This window comes from Vombatus ursinus, unplaced genomic scaffold (assembly GCF_900497805.2).
Source record: "Vombatus ursinus unplaced genomic scaffold, bare-nosed wombat genome assembly UNPS02014833.1, whole genome shotgun sequence".
Taxonomy (NCBI): Eukaryota; Metazoa; Chordata; class Mammalia; order Diprotodontia; family Vombatidae; genus Vombatus; species Vombatus ursinus.
Window position 1 is genome coordinate 9,102,451 of NW_020954611.1, and position 25,979 is coordinate 9,128,429.

The window sequence follows — 25,979 nt, forward strand, 5'->3', positions numbered from 1 at the left end:
GTTTATTCTGCTCCGGGGAAGAGGAAGCTGGTCCGGAGCGGCGTTAACGAGCGGCTGCGCGGAGCCCGGGGACCCTGAGCGAGGTGAGAGCCCTGCTCTGGTCTTGGGTGGGTGGCAGTCTCCTCGGCCTGGCCGGTCGCGGGATGGTTGTGTGGGGGTGTCGGGCGCTGCCGGCCTCTCCCCTCCCCACCCCACCCCTCCCCGGACTGGCCCGGGCCGAGCGGAGCAGTCGGACGCGCCTCGAGGTTCGTCCCTGACCCGCCCTTGCCTTTTCTCGGCCTGGTTTTAGGTTTCTCAGCGAGGCTCGCCATGGCTTTCCAGCCGAGTTCTGTTGGCAAGAAGAAGGATGAGAAAGGAAAGAACATCCAGGTGGTGGTGAGATGCAGGTAGGACGCGCGAGATTCCCCCCCCCGCCCCCCGCAGGTTCGTGTCCTTAGGTGGGGCTGGAGAGGAAGGTGACTGGAGCCCCCCCTTCTTCTGTGCTGGAGCCCGGCGGAGTCCGGGGAACAGACGAGTGTTGACGTGTGCATTTGATCTTATGCGTCTTGATGTTGGGCCCCGGAAAACCCCCGGGGTGTTTAACCGTCTACACTTGCTCGGGTGCCTCTGCTGCGTCTGCCATCCGAAACTGATCTGGCTTTCAAATGAGCATCAGTGGACGCGCAAAACTAATAGTGTTTGTTGTGGTATCGGATTGCCTTCCTGCCTGTCACCCTTGTGACGGCTGGGGCTTTGGCTGAGTGGGCTGCTGGATTTATCTGTGAATCTGGTTTTATTGTGCTATTGAAAAATTGTTTTATTGGGTGTTTTTTGTTAGTTTTTTTGTCGTTGTTTTAAAGGACACTTTGTTCTTGAGCCAAAGCTGGAGTTTTTGTCCCAGCACTTAACCTGGGACATGGTAGGCACTGAATAAATATTTATTGATTGATTGTCTAATCTTTGAATTTCTATTAGTATTTGTGTGTGTCTGTTTAATTATTATTTTAAGGGCAGCTAGGTGGTGAAGTGGATAAAGTGCCCTGCCTGGAGTCTGGTGCACTCATTTTCCTGGGCTCAGATCTGACCTCAGATACTTATTAGCTGTGTGACCTGGGCAAGTTACTTAACCCTGTTTGCCTCAGTTCCTCATCTGTAAAATGGGCTGGAGAAGGAAAGTGCAAACCACTCTTTGCCAAATGGGATCAGGAAGAGTCAGACAAAACTGAACTATGACAAAAGCCTTGTGTCCATGGGCGAGTCACTTGAGCCTCAGTTTCCTCCTTATCATCAGTGTTCTCTTAATTGACTGAAAACAACTAGTTTTACAGTTAAGGAAACTGCAGCTCTGGCAGGTTAAGTGACCCCAGAGTCACACATGGGAGTAAACATCGGTTGACATTTGAACCTCAGGTGCCTGACTCCCAAGTCAGTGCTCTTTCTACTATGCCAGGATGACATAGTAGGACCAGTTTATTTTGTATGAAGGGGAGCAGAGGGGCGTTGATTGTACATATTTTGACTTAAAATATGAGTTGAGTAGGTGGCCCATAGTGGTGAGAATGCCAGAATCAGGAAGACTTGTCGTTCCAATCCAGCCTCAGGCACTTAACAGTTGTGTGATCCTGGATAAATCACTTAACCTCTGTTTGCCTCAGTTTCCTTTACTGTAAAATGAGAATAATAATAGCCCATGCCTCCCAGTGTTGTCACTGAGGATCAGAGACAATTTCTGTAAAGCACCTGGAGCTGTATAAATGTTAGCTATTATTCCTTTTGAAGTATGTAATAAGTTGCACACATTATGAAACTAATTACCCTTTCTCAGTTACAGGCTTATTATATCACATGAGACTAAAAGCCAAGGACAAAGGATATTGATTTGAGAGAATGTTAGAGTCTCATGAATGTTTATAGATATAAGGAATAGAATCTCAAAAAAACAGGTTGAAGATTGGATAGAGAAGGGATGCTACAGAGAGCAGTGTGTTTAAGAATAAGGCAAGGGATGATATCAGGAGGGGTTGGCCACCTTTTCAACAGAGTAGAGAAACAATAACACATGATTTCAAGGTGTAGTGATACAAAAAGCTGAAAAGAGGAAGCTCATAGTGCACGATTTCTTTTTTTCTCAGTAAAGTATGATGCAAGATTCTTAGATATAACAGTTGAGAAAGGGATGGTGGGGGAGGCTTGAATAAAAAGTAGGCTTGGGAAATCCTCACTGATACAGAATTGGTTAGACAGAAGTAAAAGGACTGATTTACGGTGGTTTTGCACTCTGGTTCGTGCACATTGAACTACTCAGCCCCCACAATACACCCTGTACCTCCCCACGGTTGTTTCCTAGGTCAGAAAATGTTTCCTTTTCTTTCTTTACTTATTAAATTCCAACTCATCCTTTATTTAATATTTTTCCCAATTATATGTAAAAACAATTTTAACATTTTTTTTTCAAAATTTGAGTTCTAAATTCTCTCCTTCCCTCTCCCCCATTGAGAAGACAAGCAATTTGACATGCGTTATACATGTGTAGTCATGCAAAACACATTTTTCTGTAACTCATTTTGTGAAAGAAAACACACACCAAAAAAACCCCGAGAGAAATAAAGAAAGTAAAGAAAAAGTATCTTTGGTCTACGTTCAGGCTCTACCAGTTCTTTCTCTGGAGATGGACAGCACCTTTCATCATAAGTACTACAGAATTGTCTTGGATCATTGTATTGCTCAGAATAGCTATGTAGATGGTAGATTGTCATGTGATGTTGCTATTACTGTGTCAATGTTCTCCTATTTCTGTTCATTTCACTTTGCATCAATTCATGTAAGGCTTTCATGTTTTTCTGAGAGCATCCTGCTCATCGTTTCTTAAAGCACAATAATATTCCATTGCAATCATATACAACAACTTGTTCAACCATTCCCCAGTTGATGAACATTCCCTAAATCTCCAATTCTTTGCCACCACTAAAAGAGCTGCTATAAATATTTTTGTACATCTGGATCTTTTTCCTTTTTGTTTTTTATGTCTTTGGGATATAGACCTAGTAGTGGTATTACTTGGTCAAAGGGTATGTATGCATGGTTTTATAGCCCTTGGGCAGTTCCAATTGCTCTCCAAAATGGTTGAATCAATTTTACCAATGCTACGTTAGTGTTTTAATCTTCCCACATCCTCTCCAACATTTGTCATTTTCCTTTTTTGTCATATTAGCCAATCTGACAGGTGTGAGTTAATAGCTCAGAGTTGCTTTAATTTGCATTTCTCTCATTAATAGTGATTTAGAGCATTTTTTAATGACTATAGATAGCTTTGATTACTTTGTCTGAAAACTGCCTGTTCATATCCTTGACCACTTATCAGTTGAGAAATGGCTCTTATTTCTATAAATTTGATTCAGGTTTTATATGTTTGAGAAATGAAGTCTTTATCAGAGAAACTCACTACAAAAATTTTTTTTTCACGGTAATGATTACCAACCATGTATTTCCCTCCATTTCCCCCCTGTTTATCCTACTCTGTCTCTACTTTTACCCTGGCCATTCTCAAAAATGTTTTGCTTCTGACATTTACCTCCCCCAAACTACCCTCCCTCCTGTCAGCTCTCCCTTTTCTTATCCCCTTCCCTTCCTACTTTCCTGTATGGTAAGATGGATTTCTATACCCAATTGAGTCTGTATATTATTCCCTCTTTGATCCAGTTCTAATGAGAATAAGGTTCATGTGCTCCCCTTTCCAATTCCCCCATTTTCCCCTCTCCTGTGAAATCTTTTTCAGCCCTCTTTTATGTCAGATAATTTGTCCCATTCTACCTTTCCACTTCACCTTCTCCCAGTGCATTCTTCTTTCTCATCCCTTAATTTTATTTTTTTAGATAATCATACCATCACATTCAACTAAGACCTCTGTTTTCTGTCTATGTATACTCCTTCAGACTGCCCTATTAGTGAGAAAAATTTTAGGAGTTATACATATCATTTTCTCGTGTAGGAATATACACAGTTTAAACTTATCAAATCTCTTACGATTTCTCTTTGCTGTTTACTTTTTTATGCTTCTTTTGCATCTTGTATTTAAAAATCAAATTTTCTATTCAGCTCTGGTCTTTTCATCAGGAATGCCTAAAAGTCCTCTATTTCATGGAATGGCCATTTTTCCCTTGAAGAGTTATCCTCAATTTTGCTGGGTAGGTGATTCTTGGTTGTTATCTTAGCTTTTTTGCCCTCTGGAATATCATGTTTCAAGCGCTCTGATCCTTTAATGTAGAAGCTGCTAAATCTTGTGTTATCCTGGCTGTGATATTTAAATTGTTTATTTTTGGCTGATTGCAGTATTTTCTCCTTGATCTGGGAGGTCTGGAATTTGGCATAATATTCCAGGGAGTTTTCATTTTGCATTGGGATCTCTTTCAGGAGGTGATCAGTGTATTCTTTCAATTTCAATTTTACCTTCTGATTTTAGAATATCAGGACAGTTTTCCTTGATAATTTCTTGAAAGATGATATCTAGGCTCTTTTTTTGATCATGACTTTCAGGTAGTCCAATAATTCTTAAATTATCTCTTCTGAGTCTATTGTCCAGGTCAGTTGTTTTTTCTAATAAGATATTTCACGTTTTCTTCTATTTTTTTCATTCTTTTGATTTTATATGGTTGTTTCTTGATTTCTCATAAAGTCATTAGCTTTCACCTGCCCAATTTTTGCTTTTAAGGAATTATTTTCTTCAGTGAGCTTTTGTGCCTCCTTTTCCATTAGGCCAGTTCTTCTTTTCAAGGCATTCTTCTCTTCATTGGACTTTTGTGTTTGTGACTTTTCACAGTCCTCCCTCACTTAAATCGGATTCACTTGCAAGTCATGGTCTTCTTTGAGAATGAAGAACAAACAAACAGCAAGTAGTAGTAGCTACCCCACCTCGAACCCAACTGGTCAGTACCATTTGGGCAATGTAGCTCTTTCCTTCCTTCCCTACCCCCCTCCTTTTTTCCCTCCATCCTCTCCCACTGTCCACATAGGGTATCATATCCTTACCTGTGGGTGCTTTGCCCAAAGGAATATAAATTTTGGTTGCTGAAACCTAGCAAGATATCTTAGGGCTTATGGGCTAGATTTCTTTCTTAAGAACTATGCCTTAAGCCCAAATCTCTCTGGCTGTCATTGAATGGCCAATAATAGGTCCCAGCCCAAGCCTCACTTGGTCGTTGTTTGGCCCTGATGGCTCAGAATGAGTGTAAATAACAGTTATTTCTCTTTCAGCCAGAAACCCTGAGAGTCTTCGCTTCCCAGATTGATTTTTTTTTTTCTGGACTAGGTAAAAGGTACCTGATGTTTAGGACAGTGCCCCCTCCTAGGTACCCTCTAGGTGAAGGAGGTCATTCTTTGCCTCATTTCTTACCTAGCCTTAATCACTGGATGGGTGTTGCCTCAGTCAAACTGAGACCTGGGAAAGACCTTAACTTAAAAAGGTCAGTCTCCCACTGAGGGCCATCTCCGGTTGTCCTGATCTATATCTTGCCACTGGACCCAAATGGCTTTGAAGGAGAGAGTGAGGCTGATGACTTTGCACAGCCCTCCCTCACTTAAACCCAATTCATTTGCATGTCATGGCATCACCTTATGTCATGGTCCTCTTTGAGAACGAAGGACAAAAAACAACAAGGATTTTTGTGCTTCTTTTACCATTTGAGCTATTCTGTTTTTTAAGGTGTTAATTTCTTCATTTTTTTGTGCCTCCTTTATCAAACTGTTGACTCTTCTTTTCATGATTTTCTTGCATTACTCTCATTTCTCTTTCCAATTTTTCCTCTACCTCTCTTATTTGCTTTTAAATTCTTTTTGACCTCTTCCATGTCCTGAGACAAATTCATATTTTTCTTTGAGGCTTTAGATACAGGAATTTTGACTTTGTTTTTTTCTTATGAGTGTGTATTTTAATCTTCCTTGTCACCATAGCAACTTTTTATGGTCAGATTTGTTTTTTTCTGTTTGCTCATATTACAGACTATTTCTTGACTTTTAACTCTGTGCTAAAGTGGAACTCTGCTTCCCAAGTGGAGGGGGCACTGTCCCAAGCATCAGGTTTTTTGTGCAAATGTTTTCAGAGGTAATTCTGGGGATCTGTAAGTTTTTGGCTCTTCCAAGGTGGTATGGTCTAGGGAGAGGTGTGTTTACTACTCTCCTGTACTGTGCAATGGTTTGTGAGTGACCACGAGCACTCTTTTCAATGCTGGAATTGTGACCAGGATCCCTGCTCTACTGAGGCAGCAAGCTTTGCTCTGCTGAGGCAGCAAGCTTTGCTCTGCTAGTGCTAGCGTTCTTCCTCCCACTGGGTTTGAGACCCAGGATTGGTATCCAGATCCAAATATAAGCAATGCAACAGACTCCTGCCCCTGGTGCCAGCAGAGGGACCCCTGTAAATCTTCTGACCCATTGTCCAAACCCCTTACCATCTGTGGGCTGAAAGGTCTACTGATTCAGTTGCCCTGAGGCCCGCTTCTAGTTTGCTGGGGCCCGACTGTGCTCCTCTCTCACCCTGGTACAACAGACCTTTCCTGGCAACCTTCTAAGTTGTCAAGTGCTAGAAAATTGTTTCACTTTGTCTTTTTGTGAGTTCTGCTGCTCTAGAATTTGTTTAGAGTCATTACTTAAAAGTGTTTGGAGGGGTTTGGGAAAGAGCTCGGGAGAGTCTCTGCCTTTACTCGGCCATCTTGGCTGCCTCCATCCAACTCTTCCTTTAAAAGCATGATATACTTCCTCCTATATGAAGCCTTCCCTTAACTTTCAGTCTCCTTGACCAGAGTCAGTGGATTCAAGGGTACATCTGGGGAATAAGGTGCAAGAAGACTGGAAAGGTAGGAGGGAGATAGATTATGTTTAAACTCGTGCTTTAGGAAAATCATTTAGTGACTGTTGCCAAGGCTTGTCAATTTTGCCTTTGTAACATCTCTCCTATACGGATTGCCTTTATCACCTTTGTGAACCATCTCTTATCTTCACCAATTTAGGTGTAAGATGAAATCTGAAAAGTAATTTTAATTTTCTCTTATTAGTGCTTTGGGGAATTTTTTCATAAGATTGACAGTTTGCATTATTCTTTTGAAAATACTTTGTTCATCTCCTTTGACTACTCACCTTTTAAGGCTTAGCTTTTAGTCTTATATTTTTGCCTATTTCCTTTCTATCTTGACTATTTAGCTTTTATTGGAGTTATTCCATGCAAAGATGTTTTTCTTGATCTAGTTTCTCTAGTTACCTTGGCTGGCTTTGTGTAAATGCCTTTTAATTTTATGTAATCAGAATTGTCTTTTATGACCTCTTCTAACAACCCCCACCCCCAACATGGACCTGAAAGATTTCTCTTTCCATTTTCCTCTAGTTTTTTAATGATGCAATCTTTTACATTAGCGTTCTTATCCATTTGATGATTATTCTGGTATATGGTACAATAAACCTAAATTCTATCAAATTGCTCTTTAGTTTTTCCATCAAGTCTTGAATAGGAATTTTTCCCCAAGTAATTTTGTTTTGTAAATTTTATCAAACAGTGAATTGATATGTTGCTTATCCAGTCTATTCCACCCATCTACTTTTCTATTGTTTGACTTGTACCAACAAGTTTTTATGATTGCTACTTCATAGTTTAGTTTGATTTCTGATATTGCCGTACCCCTTTCATCTTAGGTTTTTTCCAGATCATTCCTCATTTTTTGTTCCACCAAACACATTTTATTATGTTATTTAGTTCTATAAAGCACCCCATTAATAGTTTAGTTGAAATAGCCTTGTCTCCAAATTTGTTTAGCTATCATTTAGCTAACCCTAGAAGTATAGCTGTATAAAAATTTAGCTATCATTATTGGCCTAGCCCAACTATGAACAGTCTTTGTTTATTTCCTAAGTAATGTTTTGTAGTAGTATTTATGTAATGCCCTAGTGTCTTGGGGTGATTAACTTCAAGACTTTTTAATGTGTTTCATAGCTATTGTGGGAGGGATTTCTTTCATTTCCTTCCTTTCTTTGTTAGTACTGTATAAAAATGTTGATCTGTGGATTTATTTTAAATCATGCTACTTTATTGAAGCTTAATCACCTTGAATAGTTTCTTTGATTCAGTGTGTTTGTAGTTTAATTTTAAAGTTTCCCCTCTATCTTCTTAGCTACCAATGAATTTATAAATATTGTATAGCTGTCAGAGTAGTTTTCTACCACTTTTCCCTGTCACCAGGAGAAGAAAATAGTTCCTGTATAACTAGTTAGTTATCAACATTTTTTTCTTTAAAACTTTCTTTTTTCTACTACCACAAACCCTTTAAGATTGAGCAGTGGACATCTGGTATTTTGAAGTAGTTAAATTCCTGATTTATGCCATAATTGTAGAAAATTTCCCATAGAGAAACTGTCTATTTATGCATTGAACAACAAACAAAAAAACCTTAAAAAACAAAATTGGGAGTGGGGTGGGGGAATCTTGGTTAGAATTAGCCCATCAAATAGGTTAATCAGTTGCAATCTTATAATAAAGTCTTAAACTCTATAAAAACTCCTAATTGGCCCAGAGACCCAGGGTGTACACTCCTAAGGAAATCAGAGATTGAAATAAAGGTCTGATGTAGACTAGAACATTCACAGCAACACTTGTAATGGTACCAAAGAACTAGAAACAAAGTGTCTTTGTAGAATGGCTGAATAAACTGTGGTATATGAGTGTAGTAGAATATTTCTGTGCTGTAAGAAATGACAGACATACAAAATTTAGAGAAGCATGGAAGATCTGTATGAAGTGAAGACAAGATAAATGAAAGTATAACTAAAAGGACACAACCAAGCAACCAGTAATGGTTCTGGAGAACAAATAAAGATTCCTTCTTCCCTCTCACTTCTGGTAGACATAAAATACAATTGGGGTATAATTTGTGTATACATCATCAAAAAACATTACTAAGTGATTTTCCTTAATTATTTTCTTTGGTACAAAGGAAGATTCAGTTTTGGTGGTTGTAGGAAAAGAGGTGTGTACATTAGAAATGACTGGTACAAAAACAAAAGCATCAGTTTTTAAAGACTGCTAAGAAAAGTAGTGCTTGTAACCTGATATAATGGTTAGGGTCAGGGAAAGTAGGAGCCCAGTAATATCTACACATTTTACTCTCTTCCTTTGCTTCATTTCTTGTTGAAAATCTTTATTTTTTGCTTCACTGGTTTAAATATGACTTTGTGTTTTGTTAGTACTTTAAAAATATATTTGTTCATTTTGTGTACAGCGTGCATATGCATATATATCGGCAAACTAGGCAAACAATTCTTGTTGGATTGAGTTTCCCTGAGTAGCTAACTTAGACCCTTTGACCAGTTCCCCTGCCCTCCCCCGCCCTCCAGGAAGATCACAACCTATCTATGTGTGCCCTGTCTAGACAGTTCTTGTCCATGTCCTTCTCCAGATCTGCTTCAGTGCTACCTACCTAAGCCTTCCTTGAGTTCTCTTGACATTAGTAGGGTACTAATGAAGTGCAAAGGCAGATCTTGATGTAGTCATAAAGATATGTCCAGTCCATCTTTATTTTTTCTGGTCATATATTTCTATGATGTATTTCTAGAAGATGGGATTTTAGTTGAGACTTGAAGGAAGCCAGAGATGTCAGGAGGCAGAAATATGGTTCCAGGTATGTGGAACTGTCAGTCAAGATGTCTGGAGTTAGGAGATGGAGTGTTTTTGTGGGAGCAAGGAGGCTCCAGTGTCACTAGATCAAAGATTACATGGAAAGGAGTAAAGCCTGGAAAAGTAAGAGGGTTCTAGTTTGTTAAGGACTCTGAATGCCCAAAAAAAAAAAATCTTTTTAAGGATTTTATATTTGATTCTGGAGGTAATAGGGAACCTCTAGAGTTTACTGAATAGAGTGATGACATGGTCGGACCTATGCTTTAGGAAAATCATTTTGACAGTTGAATAGAGGATGTACTGAAGTGGGGAGATTTGAGGCAAAGAAACCATCAGGTTAATACTGTAGTCCAATAGTGAGGTGACAAGGGGTAGTGGGAGGGTTAGAGGAGAGAATCGATATCATGGAGGTAACATCATCAGGACTTGACCGCTGATTGGATATGGATATGTTGAGGGGTGAGAGAGTTAAAAAGTCCAGGATGACACCTAGGTCGCTAACCTGGGTGACTGAGAGGATTGTTATTGTCAGTAATTGGAAAGTTTGGAAGGACAAAAGGTTTGGGAGTAAAGATAATAAGTTCAGTTTTGGGTATATTGAGTTTAAAATTTCTAAAGGATATCTAGTTTGAAATATCTAATAGACAGTTGAAGATGTGAATCTACAGTTCAGCAGAGGTTAGGTCTGAATAAGTAGATCTGAGAGACATTAGCATAGAGATAGTAAGGAAATCATGGGAGCTGATGATATCATGAAATAAATAGAATAGGAGAAAAGAGGACCCAGGATAGAGCTCCTGGGGACACCTGCCTTTACTGAGTGTAACCTGGAAGAAAATCTAACAAAGAAGACTGAGAAGGAGCAGGGAGGCAGGTGGTAGGAGAATCAAGATAGACTGGTACCATGGAAACCTAGAGAGAAGAGGGATCCAGAAGAGGGTGATTGGTGAGGAATAGTGTCAGATATTACAGAAAGGCCAAGAAGGATGAAGTTTGAGAAAAGGGCTTTGAGCAAATTTAAACAAGCCTGAGGTACCAACTCATGCCCATCATATTGGTTAAGATAACAAAAATGGAATATGACATATTGAAGGGAATGTGTGAAAATAGATACACTGATGCACCGTTGATGGAACTGGGAACTAGCAGAACCATTCTGGAAAGTAATTTGAACAAATTACATCCCAAAAAGTTACTAAACTTGACCTAGTAATACCATTACTAGGTCTGTGCTCCTCAAGAGATCAGGTAAGAAGCAGCTCTCTTTGTGGTAGCAAAGAATTGGAAACTGAGAGGGATGAGCAGCAGTTGGGGAATGGCGGAACAAGTTGTGGTATATGAATCGGATGGAATACTGTTGTGCAGTAAGAGGATGAGCAGGATGGTTTCAGAAAAGCCTGGGAAGACTTCTATGAATTAATATGAACTAAAGTGAGCAGAACCAGAACAATTTATCCAATAATAGCAATATTGTGAAAATAATCAATTCTAAAATACTTAGTAACTCTGACCCAAACACAGTGTTCCAAAGGATTCATAATGGAACATGCTTTCCACCTCCAGATAGAAAGGGGAAGGACTCAGTGCAAATTGAAACATATTTTCTTCCTTCCCTTCCTTCTTTCCCTTCTTTCTTTGACAAAGCTAATGTGAGAATTTGTCTTGCATGATTATGAATATTTGTAATGGGTTTTGTTTATCTTGCCTTTGCAGTAGATGGGGGAAGGGAAAGAATTTGGAACTTAAAATAGTTTAATTTTTTTAAATGGGCATTAGATTTGGTAGTTATGATATTTGGAAAGAGCAGTTTCATGAGATTGGAAGTTAAACTATAAAGTTACAAGAGTGAGAGGAAAGGAAGTGGAGGTACCTATTGTAGATGGCCTCAAGGCATTTAGCAATCTCTGTTACAAGGGATGGCTCATGGGAAGGACATATTTAGAAATGAAAGTGATTTAAAAACAAAAGATCAAAAAAGATTTCTTTTTAAAATAAAGTATCTGAAGTGGTAAAGCTTAGCAATCCAAGGCTGGTGAGAAAGGAAAGCTAAGAAAATAAAGTAGAGGTATTTTGTTTTGGGGGCTTTAAAATAGCAATACTTTGGAAAAGAGAAGCTCAAAGAAAGGACAGAACCATTGCTAGGAGGCTAGAAGGAATAATGATAATGTATGATTGGGGGTGGGGTCAGAGTTATCCTATTTTGTTTTTTCTCCTCTAACAAGGAGAATGATCTTTGAACTGGAAAGGACAGAACTAATAAATAGGGAATTGATATAATAATATATTATATTGATATTTGGGAATTGATAAAATAATAGGGAATTGATAACCAAGACAATGAAGGAGATTTTAAGTGAGTACCTTACTGCCTTTTTAGGTGAATTTAAATAGGGTGTCCCAAAAGTCTTACTGCTATCTTAAGCTACCAAACTTTAAGAGCATTTTTTAAGTACTTACTCCGTTCTGGGGATGTAAAGAAAAGGCAAAACCAGTTTTAGGTACTTAGATTTTAAATGTGAAGAAAACATGTATCTTATAGATGTAGGTGAGATGCATGTAAAGTAAATAGAAGGTAACCTTAGAGGAGAAGGCTCTAGTAGTTGGGGGAACCTAGAAAGGCCTGAAAGTGGTATTTAAATTGAGATTTGAAGGAAGCCTGGGATTCTAAGAAGTGGAGGTAGGGCGAGAGAATATTCCAGGCATGGGGGACAGCCAGTGCAAAGACACTGGAATGAATGGAACAGAGTAGTGTGTAAGAAGATTGGAGAAATAGATAGGGATAAGATTGTAAAGGCCTTAAACGCCAAGCAGTTGATATTTGATAATAGGAAACCATGAGAGTTTGGGCAGGGAGAATGATGTGATCAGACTTGTGTTAGAAAATCAACTTGATAATTGTATGGATTATCTTCAGTTCTGGGCATCAAATTTTCAAAAAGAAAATGATCATTGAGAGAGTGTTCAGAGGAGGGTAGCCAAGATGGCAGAAGCCTTCCTACCAAATGAGAATCAGTTAGCTGTACGTGATAATTATCTTCAAATGTTTGAAGAGTTGTCACAGTGGAGATGGGTTAGACTTGGTCTCTTTGGCCCCCAAGCATGGCAAGAAATGATAAGAAGCTAATATCAGCCTGACCTAAGGAAAAAATGGTCTAACATTTGGAGCTGCCCAGAAGTGTTTCAAGAGGGAAGGATTGGCTTCTCCTTGTGGCAAGTTTTTAAGCAAAGATTAGATGTCTGCTTAGCTGGTTTGTTGTGAATGTCCTACTCTGAAATCTTATCTGATTTTCAATAAGCAAGCCAATGCTTGGGTCTTTCAAACCCAAACCAGGCCGAACATGGAATTTAGGAGATCAGTGAAACTGGGGCTCTAAAAGGTAAAGGTTGTTAAGAATGTGGTGAAATGATAGTCATATTTGCCTCCAGTGGGTGTTTTGAAAAGTGAAGAGATTTGTCTGCAGATGTTAAAAGGTGGTTTTTGACAAGCTTCCTGAAGCATTTGTGAGATTGGGGATGGATGGGTGGGAGCTCTGATGAGCTTGTCTTACTCCCCATCTGACTTTGAATCACAAGATAATAATTAAAACTGGCATTTACACATTGACACTTATTTTACTGTCATAATTACTTAAAAAGAAGTAATGGATATATCTGACACCTATGATTTATCAACTTCTGAATTAATTTTGTTGTTCCTCTTTAGGCCATTTAATTTGTCAGAGCGAAAAGCAAATGCCCATTCTGTGGTGGATTGTGATTCTTTTAGAAAAGAAATCAGTGTGCGTACTGGAGGAATGACTGACAAGTCTACAAGAAAAACTTATACTTTTGATATGGTATTTATTTTTATTTTTATATAATGCTTTTTCTTAGATATAGTAATCAAAATTTTCACTAGTGTACAAGTCTCACTCTTGGTAATATAGTCAGTTAATTGATTAGCTCTATTAAACTTTTAGAGAATTAATTGATCCCCTATTATCTAGAAGAATTTGTGTAACTCCCCAAATTCCTAGCTATAAGAGTGATTTGCCATTGGAGTAATTAAATTGATATTGTATTGTTATTATTTGAGGTTGCTACTAATAATATAAAGTACAATTAAGTAGGTTCTTGTCTCTTCTGGATTTTTTTGTTCTAGGTTTTTGGAGCATCCACAAAACAAATTGATGTTTACCGAAGTGTTGTATGTCCAATTTTAGATGAAGTTATCATGGGATACAATTGCACTGTTTTTGCGTAAGTAGAGTATTTATCTGGGTCTCACAAAATAATTAAAATAAATATTTAAATACTTTAAGTATACTTAATGTTTATGTTGACAGATATGGCCAAACTGGCACTGGAAAGACTTTTACAATGGAAGGAGAAAGGTCACCCAATGAAGAATATACCTGGGAAGAGGTACTGATCATTCATATATCAACATTTTAAAAATGTTTACCTCTAATGTTCAGCTGAGCTGTGACTAAGCTAGTAAGGGCTTTAATACAGAGATATGGTCTTGTCATGGGTGCTTAACTCCTATAATAGTACCAGATAACATACTAATAGTATAGTATAATAGAACCAAATTCCTGAACGTTCCAAGAAATAAGCCAGAGAAGTTATATGTGCTCACAGTTTCCAGCTCGTTAGAGACTTTCCCAGTGTCTTTGACAGGGGCATCCATGACTGCAGTAGCCACTCTTTTCTAGTAGTGCTTGGGGAGTATGCCCTTTGTTTCTGAGTTTCTGCTTTTAGTTGCCTTTCTCCCCTGCTTGCCACTCTCTTTCAGTGACTTATGTGTCATCTCTTAATTCCTAAAGTTCCCTATCCCTTTTTTCATCCCTGGTTGTGGAAATTTGCTCCTGTGCTCTTTGTTTCTCAACGCAGTGCCTGTGCTGTCTAGACCCCAGTCCTGTGGGTGGATGGGGTGGTTTTTGGGAGTAAGGAATAGAAGCCTCAATCTCTTCCTTGGACTGAGCTTTTTATTCTTCTTAGTACCTCTCCCAGTTTTAGGATTAGGATCTGGATTTCCGATTTGTTCCTCCCACTAGATCCTGGGTCGCAGTGACATAGGCTATGCTGAAACCCAGGTCTTCCTGACTCCCAGGCCAATCTACACCATTCATTGGAGCATTCTATATCTATTTTAAATGTTTTTATGAGTTAAAATATTAAATACACAATATTTCAGTTATGATAAGTCAGCTTTTGTGCCCTGGCTTAAGGATCTAGTCACCATTTAAAACATTATTCCTATTGGTAAATGCATTCTGGTTTCCAAATACACAAAATTTAGGATGAAAGGAAACTTAATAACTACTGCTGGACTTCTGATACCGTCAACCATCAACCTGCTGCTGCACAGCTTTATATCTCAAAGTGAACAGAGCAGAAAATGGTGATCAAAATCCTTAAACTCTACTTTTTAGGAGCAGTTCCTAGAGCTACAGTTAAGTTAGCATTGTCTGACAGTAAGCTGACCGATTTAATAAATTTGGTTATCTCTTTTCTGGTTACCTTTAATTTCTTAGCTGCTAGAGGGGGGAAGGATCTAGAAATTGACAAGTGGCAACTACAAATTAAAGAGTCAGCAAAATCAACACGCTAGAAGTGCCGGGGCTGCCCCTGCTTTTCCTATACATTTAGGATGTGTAAGTTCAAGGACTACGATGAAATGAAGAACGATCACTGTATTTCTGCTGAGTGTGACGTGTCATTAATAGGTTTCATTACTTTTCAATATGTTTTCTTTGGTAAAGTTGCAGTATATATTTTTAAAAGATTTGCATTAAAAATGATCTAAATAAAAAGATAGATTTGGGCACTTAAAAGTCTCAGTCATTTAAAAAGTTCACTTGATTGACTGACCATCTGTTCACCTCAATACTGCCAGTTATATAAAAGTTACTGTATGATTTCACAAGCAGACAACTTGTCAGAAGGAGGTGTGGGCCAAAAATATAGCATCAAAATTGTAGGTAAATTTGTATGTGTTGAATGATCTAAAGAAAACTAGGATTTTGGGAGTGCACATGTAGCATTTGTCATAAGCTTTTGAGGCAAAACATCCCTTGGGACCACCGGGAAACACAAAGCTAAGCTTTGTAGGCAGTTGGTCAGATTAACATCTGTATAAGTGAACTTGATTTCTCAGATTTGGGCTTGTAACTGGTTAATAAGTGTGAATGGAATAGGATAGCCTACTGAATTTGCCTTGGGGATAACTCCAGTGTGGTCTCATAATTTGTAAGATTCCTAAGTTATCTAAGAGTTAGAAACCCAGGAATTCTGGATTCAGTATCTCTTGAAAGATTGTAGAAGAGAAGAGATTTTGACAACTACTAAATCAAAGCACTTCCACTTCTCAAAAAATGAGGGTCAGCTTGTTGTACTAGATAGAGCGGTGGTTTTGGAAGCCTAGAACTACCTTTAAGTCCTGCCTTTGACATATACTGACTCTGTGACTCCCTGGCACATCTCAGTGCACCCAATAGACTCTCTAAGACAGTAAGTTGCAAAGAAGGTTTCAGTCTGCATAGGTAGAGGGAATTCCTCCTCAGAGTCCTCTGCTAATGAAATCCCAGGTCCAGCCTCATCTTACCCATTGCCTCAAATATAATTAGTACAGAATTAGAGTATAAGGAGGGTATTATGTATAAATGCACTGCTTTTGAGGCTTAGAAAAGCTTTAATAACTTTTTTAAATTAGTGTTTTATTTTGGGAGGCACTTCAGGTCAATAAAGTTCATCTTAAATTAATGTCATTCTCCATTTCCTAGGAATCTACCCTTTTTTAATTAGCCATGGCTTCTTAGCTTTTTCTAGGCTTAAGGAGAGTGTATATCAGAAAAGTATCCCTTCAATTAAAGGGAGAAGCAGGAGATTAGATTGTTTTTCACTTAAGAGAAGGTGTAAGGAGTTAGTCTCTTTGAAGGCAGGGACTGTTGGGTTTTGACTTGATCTCCCAAGCGCGCAGGACAGCAAATTATACATTATAGACACGTGTTATTTGTTGTATTGACTAGATGACCTCTCTAGAACTTGTTTAGTGACCCAATATTAGCCTTACCTGGGGAAATGGGAAGTACTAATTGTAAATACCTTAGTTTCTCTCTAAAGTGAGGCAGTAAATGACATTGTGATATTCTTTACTTCAGAAGTAGCATAGTATACAAGAAAAAGCATTGAACTTGGGGCCACAAAGATGAGTCTAAATAAAGCCTTTGATGCTAGTTATGTCCTTTAACCTCTCTGGACCTTAGTTTCCTCACATGTAAAACAGACATAAAAGAACTTGTCCATATTTCATAGAGTTGTGAGGAGTATGTGAAAATTTTAAGTGCTTTGTAAACTTGAAAACACTACTTGAATGTTAACTATTATTATTACTTTGACTTTACCATTGACCATTAGGCTAATTCACCCAATATTATAATTTCAGGATCCTTTAGCTGGCATAATTCCACGTACGCTCCATCAGATATTTGAGAAACTTACTGACAATGGGACAGAATTCTCAGTAAAAGTGTCATTGCTAGAAATCTATAATGAAGAACTCTTTGATCTACTTAATCCATCTAGTGATGCTTCTGAGAGACTACAAATGTTTGATGATCCTCGTAACAAGGTAACCTTTTGTTTTCAGACAGAGACTGCTCTAAAACTTCCTCTGATTGTTCGATTAATTTGTTATATTTACTTTTTTGATCTTTGCTTTTCATGTTTGGTCAGAGAGGAGTAATCATCAAGGGTCTGGAAGAAGTCACAGTGCACAACAAGGATGAAGTCTATCAAATTTTGGAGAGGGGGGCAGCAAAAAGGACAACGGCAGCAACCTTAATGAATGCATATTCTAGGTAAGAATTCCCTTGTTAAGGACGATTAGAAACATAGCATAGTTAGGGGGACAAGCATTTATTAAGCACTTACTGTGTACTAGGCACTGTACTGAGCTCTATACAAGAAAAAGCAGAAATAGATTCCCTGCCTTAAGAAGCTCATTCTAACGAGGCAGATGACATGCAAACCACCGTGTATGTAGATGTATATGGGGTAAATGGAAGATAATCTCAGAGGGAAGGCATCAGTTGAGAGTAGGGGATTGCCAAGAAAAGCTTTGTGCAGCAGGCAGAATTTGAGCTGCATCTTGGAAGAAGCCAGGGAAGCCACGGAGCGGAGATGAAGAGTGAGTTGCTTACTGCCCTGGTGTTAACCCTACCTCTCTGGGGTGTGTGCCAAAACTCCAGCTTTGTGATTCACCTACTTACCAAAAAAAAAAAATCGTTGATCATCATCCACAAATACAAACGCTCCAGAATGCAGACACTTCAATATAAAAAATAGGATTGTGTGTAAAATTGAACTTATGTTACGTAGTTTATTTTGAAAAATGTCAGTATTTAACAAAACAGTAACAAAAGTGCTCAGTTTGTGTCCCCTTTCTGAACTTGTTTGTTCTGTGTGTATTTTTAATATTTTATTGATCTTTTCCCTTTTTTTTTTGCATTTCTTTCACTATCTTCTACTCCTCCATCCCAATAGAAGCCTTCTCTTGTATTATAACAATAGCCAAGCAAAAATATGAACACATTGCCATGTCTAAAAATGTATATCCTCAGTTTTCTCCTCACTCCCCTGGTACTGCCCCCCACCCCCCTCACTTTGCCAGTTCCCCAAGCTCCCTGTTATTGGGAGGTCATTGAGTCCCAAGTTGTTTTTCAAAGGCTGGTTGTGTCTACTGTCCTAGCTGCGCTGCCATCTTGTGGTCTTCCTCTGAATTGCAACTGTCATTAGGGAAAGGTTTCAGCCATTTTTCAGTCTGGCCTACTCTGTGTGTGACTCAATCAGAAACAAGTCTTGAACTCCTTTGTGCTTCAGTCTCCTGATCTACGTATTCAGTGGACTATTTTAGATTGTCTGGGTAAAATAGCTCAAGGGAAGAAGGAAGAGGCAGAGTTGAGCTAATTAATGTTGGTTCTGCCTTCCCGCTAGCATGAACATCATTGCTTCTCTCTGAATGAAATTTGATGAACTTAGTGGACATATTGATCTGGGGGAAATAAGGTTAAATCTAGGCATCCTTTCTATGTCTGATGTCTAATCTAGAGACTAAAGTCTTGAATAGTTCCCAAGCATCTTAACCTTTTCGATACAATTCTGCTAAATTTAAATAGTTATCAGTGCGAATTGAAATTCTGATTAGTTAGAGTTCTGAAAGAACTAGTAGTCAAGTTGGGGGCTGAAGAGCAAGATTAAAAATATGCTTTTGCAATTAAGAGTGGCTAGAAAATTGTCACTGAATAATGCTTTCCCATTTCTGTGACACAACTTCCAGATTAAGATTAATGTAGTTCATACAGTCTAGGTTTATGTTTTCATAATTCAAATCATAATTACCTTCCCATCTTGTAAACATTTTAATTAACAGTGTCATAATGCTTTATTTTTTAGCCGATCCCACTCTGTATTTGCTGTTACGATACATATGAAAGAAACTACAGTTGATGGAGAAGAACTTGTTAAAATTGGAAAGCTGAATTTGGTAAGTATTTCCTTTTGAACCAGGATGCTTTGCCTCATGTTGGTAATGAGCTATTAACTGTTAAGTATTAAACACCCAGCTAACAATTTTAATATGAAGTCTGAAAGCTTTGAGTTAAAACTTCATAGATTATCTGATTGAAATCATTATGATTTTTTATCCTTTTCAGGTGGATCTTGCAGGAAGTGAAAATATTGGTCGTTCTGGGGCCGTTGACAGAAGAGCACGGGAAGCTGGAAATATTAATCAATCTCTTTTAACCCTGGGAAGGGTTATAACTGCCCTTGTTGAAAGAGCACCACATATTCCTTATCGAGAGTCCAAACTAACTAGGATCCTACAAGATTCTCTTGGGGGACGTACAAAAACATCTATAATTGCCACAGTTTCCCCTGCATCAGTCAATCTAGAGGTAAAAACAAACAAACAACACTTTGAACGACTTGTGAAAATATGGTATCTATATTTTTTTTCAAATTATGGAAAAATATTGCTCCCCAAATAACTAGCCCATTTATTTTCACCTACCTATAAGAAAATTGGGTATTACCTAGGCCTAAAGTAGCATCCCACTACTACTTGGATGGCTTGTATTTGCATATATATGTGCAAAAGGAGAATGTATAGATTTTATAAATGATCCTATAAAATGTAACCTCTTTGAGAATAAAAATTGTTTCACTTTTTGTATTTTTATCTCCAGCACCTGGTACCTAGTGGTACTTAGTTATTAATCTAATTGTTGATTGATCTTAATCCAGTATCTTTATGTAACCCATGAGAAAACTCAGGTTCAAAGAGGTTTTAATGACTCACTCAAGGACACATAGTGGCAGTGGCAGGTCTTCAGACTTCTAGCCACTGTTTTTTTTTTTTTTTTAAACAAGCTTGTATTGTTTTTAATCAGTGAATGGGATAAAGGTATAGCCTGTATCCTTATCAAAGTCACACAGGACACAAAACTAGTTTGTTTACGGAATTCAGCAGGTGGCCGAGCTGTGATTAAGAAAATCCATTCCATAGTGCTAAGATGGGAGAGGCACAATTGACAGCAATTTTTCGATAACAGATCTGGGGGTTTGAGGCCATGGTTTGGGAAGGCGGGCTAAACAGCCAATGTGGTCTTGTGCTTCATTAGGACAGACAGTTTTCAAGAAAGATATGGTCGCTGGAATCTTGGACTCCTTCACCCAACAGCACCATCACCTGTAAGATCAAGAGACTGGAATAGATGGATCTAAGTCTCAGTGTTCTAACTCTAAGTAATTTAGTAGTTTATTCCTGTCTGAATGAAAGTATTCCCACATTCATTCCATCCAAAGTATTCCTCTGTAGATAAATAAAGGACATCTTGTGCCTGACATATGTTTCATTATGAGAATTTCTCTCCAGTTTTAATTCTTTTACATACAGAAGTATACCCTCTTTCTCAAGGCTTTTCCATATTCATGTCATTTATAGGACTTTCTCCAGTATGAATTTTCTGATGCACACTAAAGTGTTTCCTCTGCTTTACATTCATTCAATTTATAGGATTTCTCTCCAGTATGAATTTTCTGATGTATGTTAAGGTCTCCCTTCTCAGCCACTGCTCTTTACAACATGCCTTGTTACCTCAAATGTAGGAGAATTTTCTTAGCCTCAAACTACCAACCACTTTTCTGCTGTTTCCACTTAAAGTATGTGTGGGGGTAATTGTTTTGGTCATAATTAACAATGAGTTAAATGGGAGTGGGGGTTAAGAATATGCGAGTGTATTACCGTATGGCTTTGGGTGTTGCTGAGCCCCAAAGAAAAACATCTGGTTATAGGAAAAAGAGAAGCAAAGGAGGGTTTACACCTTTGTTGTCACCATTTTTTTTTTTTGGAGGACAAAATAAGACCTATAGAATATTTCCAAATCATCTCTTCTTGGAAAACAAGAAATAAGTCCATTCTGTAGGTTTTATTGTTCAGTCATTTTTCAGTTGTGTCTGACTCTTTGTGTGACCCCTTTGTGTTTTCTTGGCAAAGATACTGGAGTTGTTTGCCATTTCCTTCTCCAACTCTTTTTACAGATGAGGAAATTGAGACAAACAGGATTAAGTGACTTGCCCAGGGTCACACAGTAAGTGTCTGAGCCAGATTTGATCTCTGGAATATGAGTCTTCCTCACTTCAGGCCCAGCATGGAATTTGCTCATGTTGGGTATGATACAATTTTTAAATGGATTTCCCTGTATCATGTGAGCCTTTTTATGCCCATCACCAAAAGATTTTTGGGCGCCATATAAAAGTAGCAAATAGTTAGAGTCCATTGTTTTCTAAGACTTTTTGAATTAAAGGTTATATCAATGTCAGTTGAATTAGAACATCCAGGACTCTGAGAATTGAAAGTAGGGGAGAGTAAACAAATATTCAAATGCTACAGTGCAGTGCTCTGTGTCTCTTTTGTCCCCTTTCTGCTTCGAAATAGTGCCCCAGGGAACTGGGTTTATATTAACAGTCTCCTTGTAAGTTATATGTGAGTATAAGCTATGGTATGTGTCATGTAATGATTGGTAGTAAAGCATGATACTGTATAAATAATAATAGTGAATTCATTTGTTTTTTGCCCGACAGGAAACATTGAGTACTTTGGAATACGCTCATAGAGCAAAGAATATAATGAATAAGCCTGAGGTCAACCAGAAGCTCACCAAAAGAGCTCTCATTAAGGTAATAGTGATTTCTCAGCTAAATAGTGGTCTTTAGTTGAAGAAGGTATTTGAAAATAGACACATTATTGTTCCTTAAGTTTTTTGACTATAATATGATAATGTCTTTAACCCCAAGTTGACATCATTAAATAACCTGTATGAGTTTATTTTCTAAATAATCATCTTTCATTTCTATATGTCATCATTGTTTCTTTTTAAAAATCTTTTTCAATGAACAAAAATGTAATTTTTTTCTTTTCTACCTCCCCAACTCCATTGAAAAGAAAAAAGAAAATTCTTGTAACAAATATGCATAATCAAGCAAAACAAACTTTTATATTAGTCATGTCCAGTATGTCTCATTTCACACTCTGAGTTCATTATCTCCTAGGAGATGGGCATAGTGCTTTATCATCAAGTCCTCTAGAAATCATGGTTTGCTGTTACATTGACCAGAGTTCCTAAGTCTTGGAAAGTAGTTTGTCTTTACACTATTGTTATTGTATAAATTGTTTTCCGTGTTCTTTTCACTTCATCTACATTAGTTCATACGAGTCTTGCCATGTTTCTCTGAAACTGTGGCATACATTATTTCTTATGGTGCAGTATTCCATTACATTCACATACCATAGTTTGTCCAACCATTCACCAGTTGGTAGGTACCCTGTAAGTTTCTAGTTCAATGCTATCACAAAAAGAGCTTCAGCATTATTTCTGAAGACCTAATAATAACCAATTTGCTAGTCTTAATGTAAACTACGTAAAATAAACATATAAAAAATCCTTTTTACTGAATGCCATTACAGGATAATCAACTTATTTCCCTAAGTTTATACTTATTTTGTTGATTTGACAAGTTGTTTCAACAGTTGATGATGCTCTGTTATCATAATACCTTATACTTATATAGCACTTTAGAGTTAGCAAAGTACTTTTACATTTATCATCTTATTTGTTCTCATGTACACTTTACACTTACTTTGATAGAATTGCAGAACTTTGAGTTTGGAAGAGACCTTTACAGATATATCTAACCCCAACTCATAGTTGAAGATTCCTATAGCACTCCTTTGAAAATTTATCTTATTTTTATTGATAGTTTTTGTTTTTATGTCACATTCATCTTCAGTTGTATCCCTCCCTCTTTTCTATTCAGCAAGCCATCCCTTGTAATGAAGATTTTTAAAAGAAAGGGGGAAGGGGTGGAAGGAGGAAGCTTTGGAACAAAATGCACCAACAGACCTCCATCCACCATGTCTGACAGTACGCATCATCATCCATCTCCATGGTTCTCTGCCTCTGCCATGAAGACAGAGAGGTTCTTCTTCTCAATTCTCCTCTCATGCCTAAATTAAGGACCTATTCCCAGATTACCCCTGATTTTAGACTGAGTCCAATTGAAGTAGAAGTAGTGGTTCTTTAGCTGGTCAAGCTATACAGTTCCAAGCTATTATTCTGGCTGAGGTTTTTTCTGTGCATCTAGCAGTGGGCATTTCACTCAAGGATAGCAAGTAGGCTTAGGAGAAAGCAGCTTCCAGCTTTGTGGCTCCTTAACCCTCCTTTATTTCTTTCTAATACAGATAGGAGGCAGTGTTAAATGGACCCAGTATCTCTATCAGCATCTTCCTCCATACCTCATAATATTCCTGTTCCAAATATATGTGTATACTCAGTACACACATATTCCTTATCTTATGAGAATAAAGCAATAAAAGTTTTTTTCCTCAACTCATCTAGGATTTATTGAGTCCTCATTTGAATCACGTAGACCAGAATTTATAAATTAATTAGGGTCTTTATAGCAGCTCTAAAATTGAACATTTGTATTCTAGTAGTGTGGTTTGTTGGGGACTTTTCAGAATACCAAAGCTCCCATAATAAGGTTTTCTAAGCCAAGGCCTTTTGTTTTCTGATCTGTCATCCAGAGATCTGGGTTTGGATCTCATACTGCACACGATGTTTCATGTGTATGGGCTTTTAAGATTTGATAATAACTACACATTTACTTTCACTTAGACTATGAAATGAATTAATAAATTATCTGATAATTAAGTCATCAACAAATACAATATCTGAAGGAAAACAGTTTGGAGATTTACAACTAAAGAGATTTCAAATGATGTAATAATGGAGTTCACTGTATATTATGCTGTATACAGATAAGAGCCTGATAAATTTTTCAGGAAGATGAAAAACACTCATACATTTAATTTGCTAGAATTTTATGGAAGGTAATTTCGAAAGCTGTTGTTGGTCTGTATTTTTTTTTCTTGAATTCTACTTTTTTGAGATTGTATGCTTTACTGTTTGAATAATGTGATGACAATGAACAACAGAGTTGTAGATAATGATTTTTCTTTATCTGATCTTTGTAGTAACTCATGCCGTGCATTTTGAAAAGATGAACACAAAATAGATAATAAATTGATGGCTAAAAACATTTTTATTGCAGGAGTATACAGAAGAGATAGAGCGATTGAAACGAGATCTAGCTGCAGCCCGAGAGAAAAACGGAGTCTACATTTCTGATGAAAACTATAAGTGAGTCCTCATCTTCAAAACTGATGAAACCGGAACTATGATACACTTAGATATAACATTTTCTTGTATTTTCAACTACAAGACAGCTTAAATTAGCTGTCTTACTACTTTAATGTAGTAAAGGGATTATTACATTTGTTTTGCTTGAGCCCAGGTTATGTAACTAGTAGCAAAGGGTGGACATTTCCAGAAAAACTTATTTCTGTTTGATAAATGGAAAAAAACTCACTAACAGAGCTTTCCAAAAATAAATGGGCTGCTTTCAGGTGATGAGTTCCCCAATCCTAGAGGGCTTCATTCAGTATGTCTCAGGCCAGCTGACCACTTCCTGGAGATGGCTGAAGGGGTAATGTTAGTCAGCTATGGATTGGACTCTCGCCAGAAGTTATTCCAAAAACGAAATGATTTATGTACAATTTAAAATAATAAATAAAGGGTGCTGCTCCCAAAAGGGAATTTTTTTTTCTTTAGGCAGTTGGGGTTAAGTGACTTGCCCAGGGTCACACAGCTAGTAAGTGGCAAGTGTTTGGTCTGAGCCCAGATTTGAACTCAGGTCCTCCTGACTTCAGGGCCGGTGCTCTATCCACTGCGCCACCTAGCTGCCCCCTATAGGGGAAATTTTTTAAATTGGATAATAGAGATGAAAAGTATTTCAACTCATCATATAGGACGTTCCTATGCCTCTAGCTAGATATCAACCTGTCATGAAAACTAGTTATGGCCTAAGATGAGAATTACATGGTTAAGTTAGTAATGTTAGTTAGTAGTTAGTAAGTTAGTAATGTTAGTAACACTTTAAAATAATGCATTATAGCAAGGTCATGCTTCAGCCCTTATGCTCTTTATGCCCATTACTGTTAGCTATGTTATTACAGTTCTATAAACTGGCAGATATTATATTACATAAATCTTCTGGGTGTGCTCACTTCATTCTTGCATTACTTTGTACTAGGCTTCCCAGGTTTCTTTCAAACTATCTCTTGCATCATTTCATATAGCACAGTAATACTCCATTACATTCATAGATCATAATTTAGCCATTCCACAATTGCTGGACACACCCCTTGGTTTCTAGTTCTTAGCCACCATATAAAGAAAGAACTGTTGATAAACATACATGAGTATACATGAGTCTTTCCTCTTTTGTATCTTTAGTGCATAGGGAAAGCTCATCTTTTTAAGGTTAACTTTCTGTCAGTATTGCTATATGGTATTGAGATGTGAAATATAACTGCCTCTGGAGAGTAAAAAAGAATAGCCCACAGAGGGCAATGGAGAGGTGCCTAGTGGGTGTGAGCATGCTGCAACACATGACCAGTGAGAAACTATGAAAAATAACAGTAGTAAGGGGGCAGCTAGGTGGTACAGTATATAAAGCTCTGGCCTTGGAGTCAGGAGGACCTGAGTTCAAATCCGGCCTCAGACACTTGACACTTACTAGCTGTGTGACCCTCGGCAAGTCACTTAATCCCAATTGCTTCACCCAAAAAAAAAAGTATAAATAAATAAAATAACAGGAGGAAAAGATATCAAGAAATAGTACGATAAGAGAAGGTAGACCAGACAAATAGTGAGAGCAGGAGATAGGAGGTCGATAGCCAGTT

General features: G+C 37.9%; 1 protein-coding gene across 2 annotated transcripts in view; it reads left to right on the plus strand.

The window, feature by feature from the left end:
• Positions 1–25,979, plus strand: part of KIF11 (kinesin family member 11) — a 63,843-nt gene continuing 37,864 nt past the window's right edge. For both annotated transcript variants that reach the window (XM_027839785.1, XM_027839786.1), the window contains exons 1-11: positions 1–83; positions 290–386; positions 13,332–13,464; positions 13,770–13,867; positions 13,954–14,032; positions 17,058–17,243; positions 17,348–17,472; positions 19,067–19,157; positions 19,327–19,569; positions 21,758–21,853; positions 24,287–24,375. In XM_027839785.1, the coding sequence (XP_027695586.1) occupies positions 310–386; positions 13,332–13,464; positions 13,770–13,867; positions 13,954–14,032; positions 17,058–17,243; positions 17,348–17,472; positions 19,067–19,157; positions 19,327–19,569; positions 21,758–21,853; positions 24,287–24,375 (1,217 nt within the window). In that variant the 5' untranslated portion in view covers positions 1–83; positions 290–309. The remainder of the gene's footprint in view (positions 84–289; positions 387–13,331; positions 13,465–13,769; positions 13,868–13,953; positions 14,033–17,057; positions 17,244–17,347; positions 17,473–19,066; positions 19,158–19,326; positions 19,570–21,757; positions 21,854–24,286; positions 24,376–25,979) is intronic.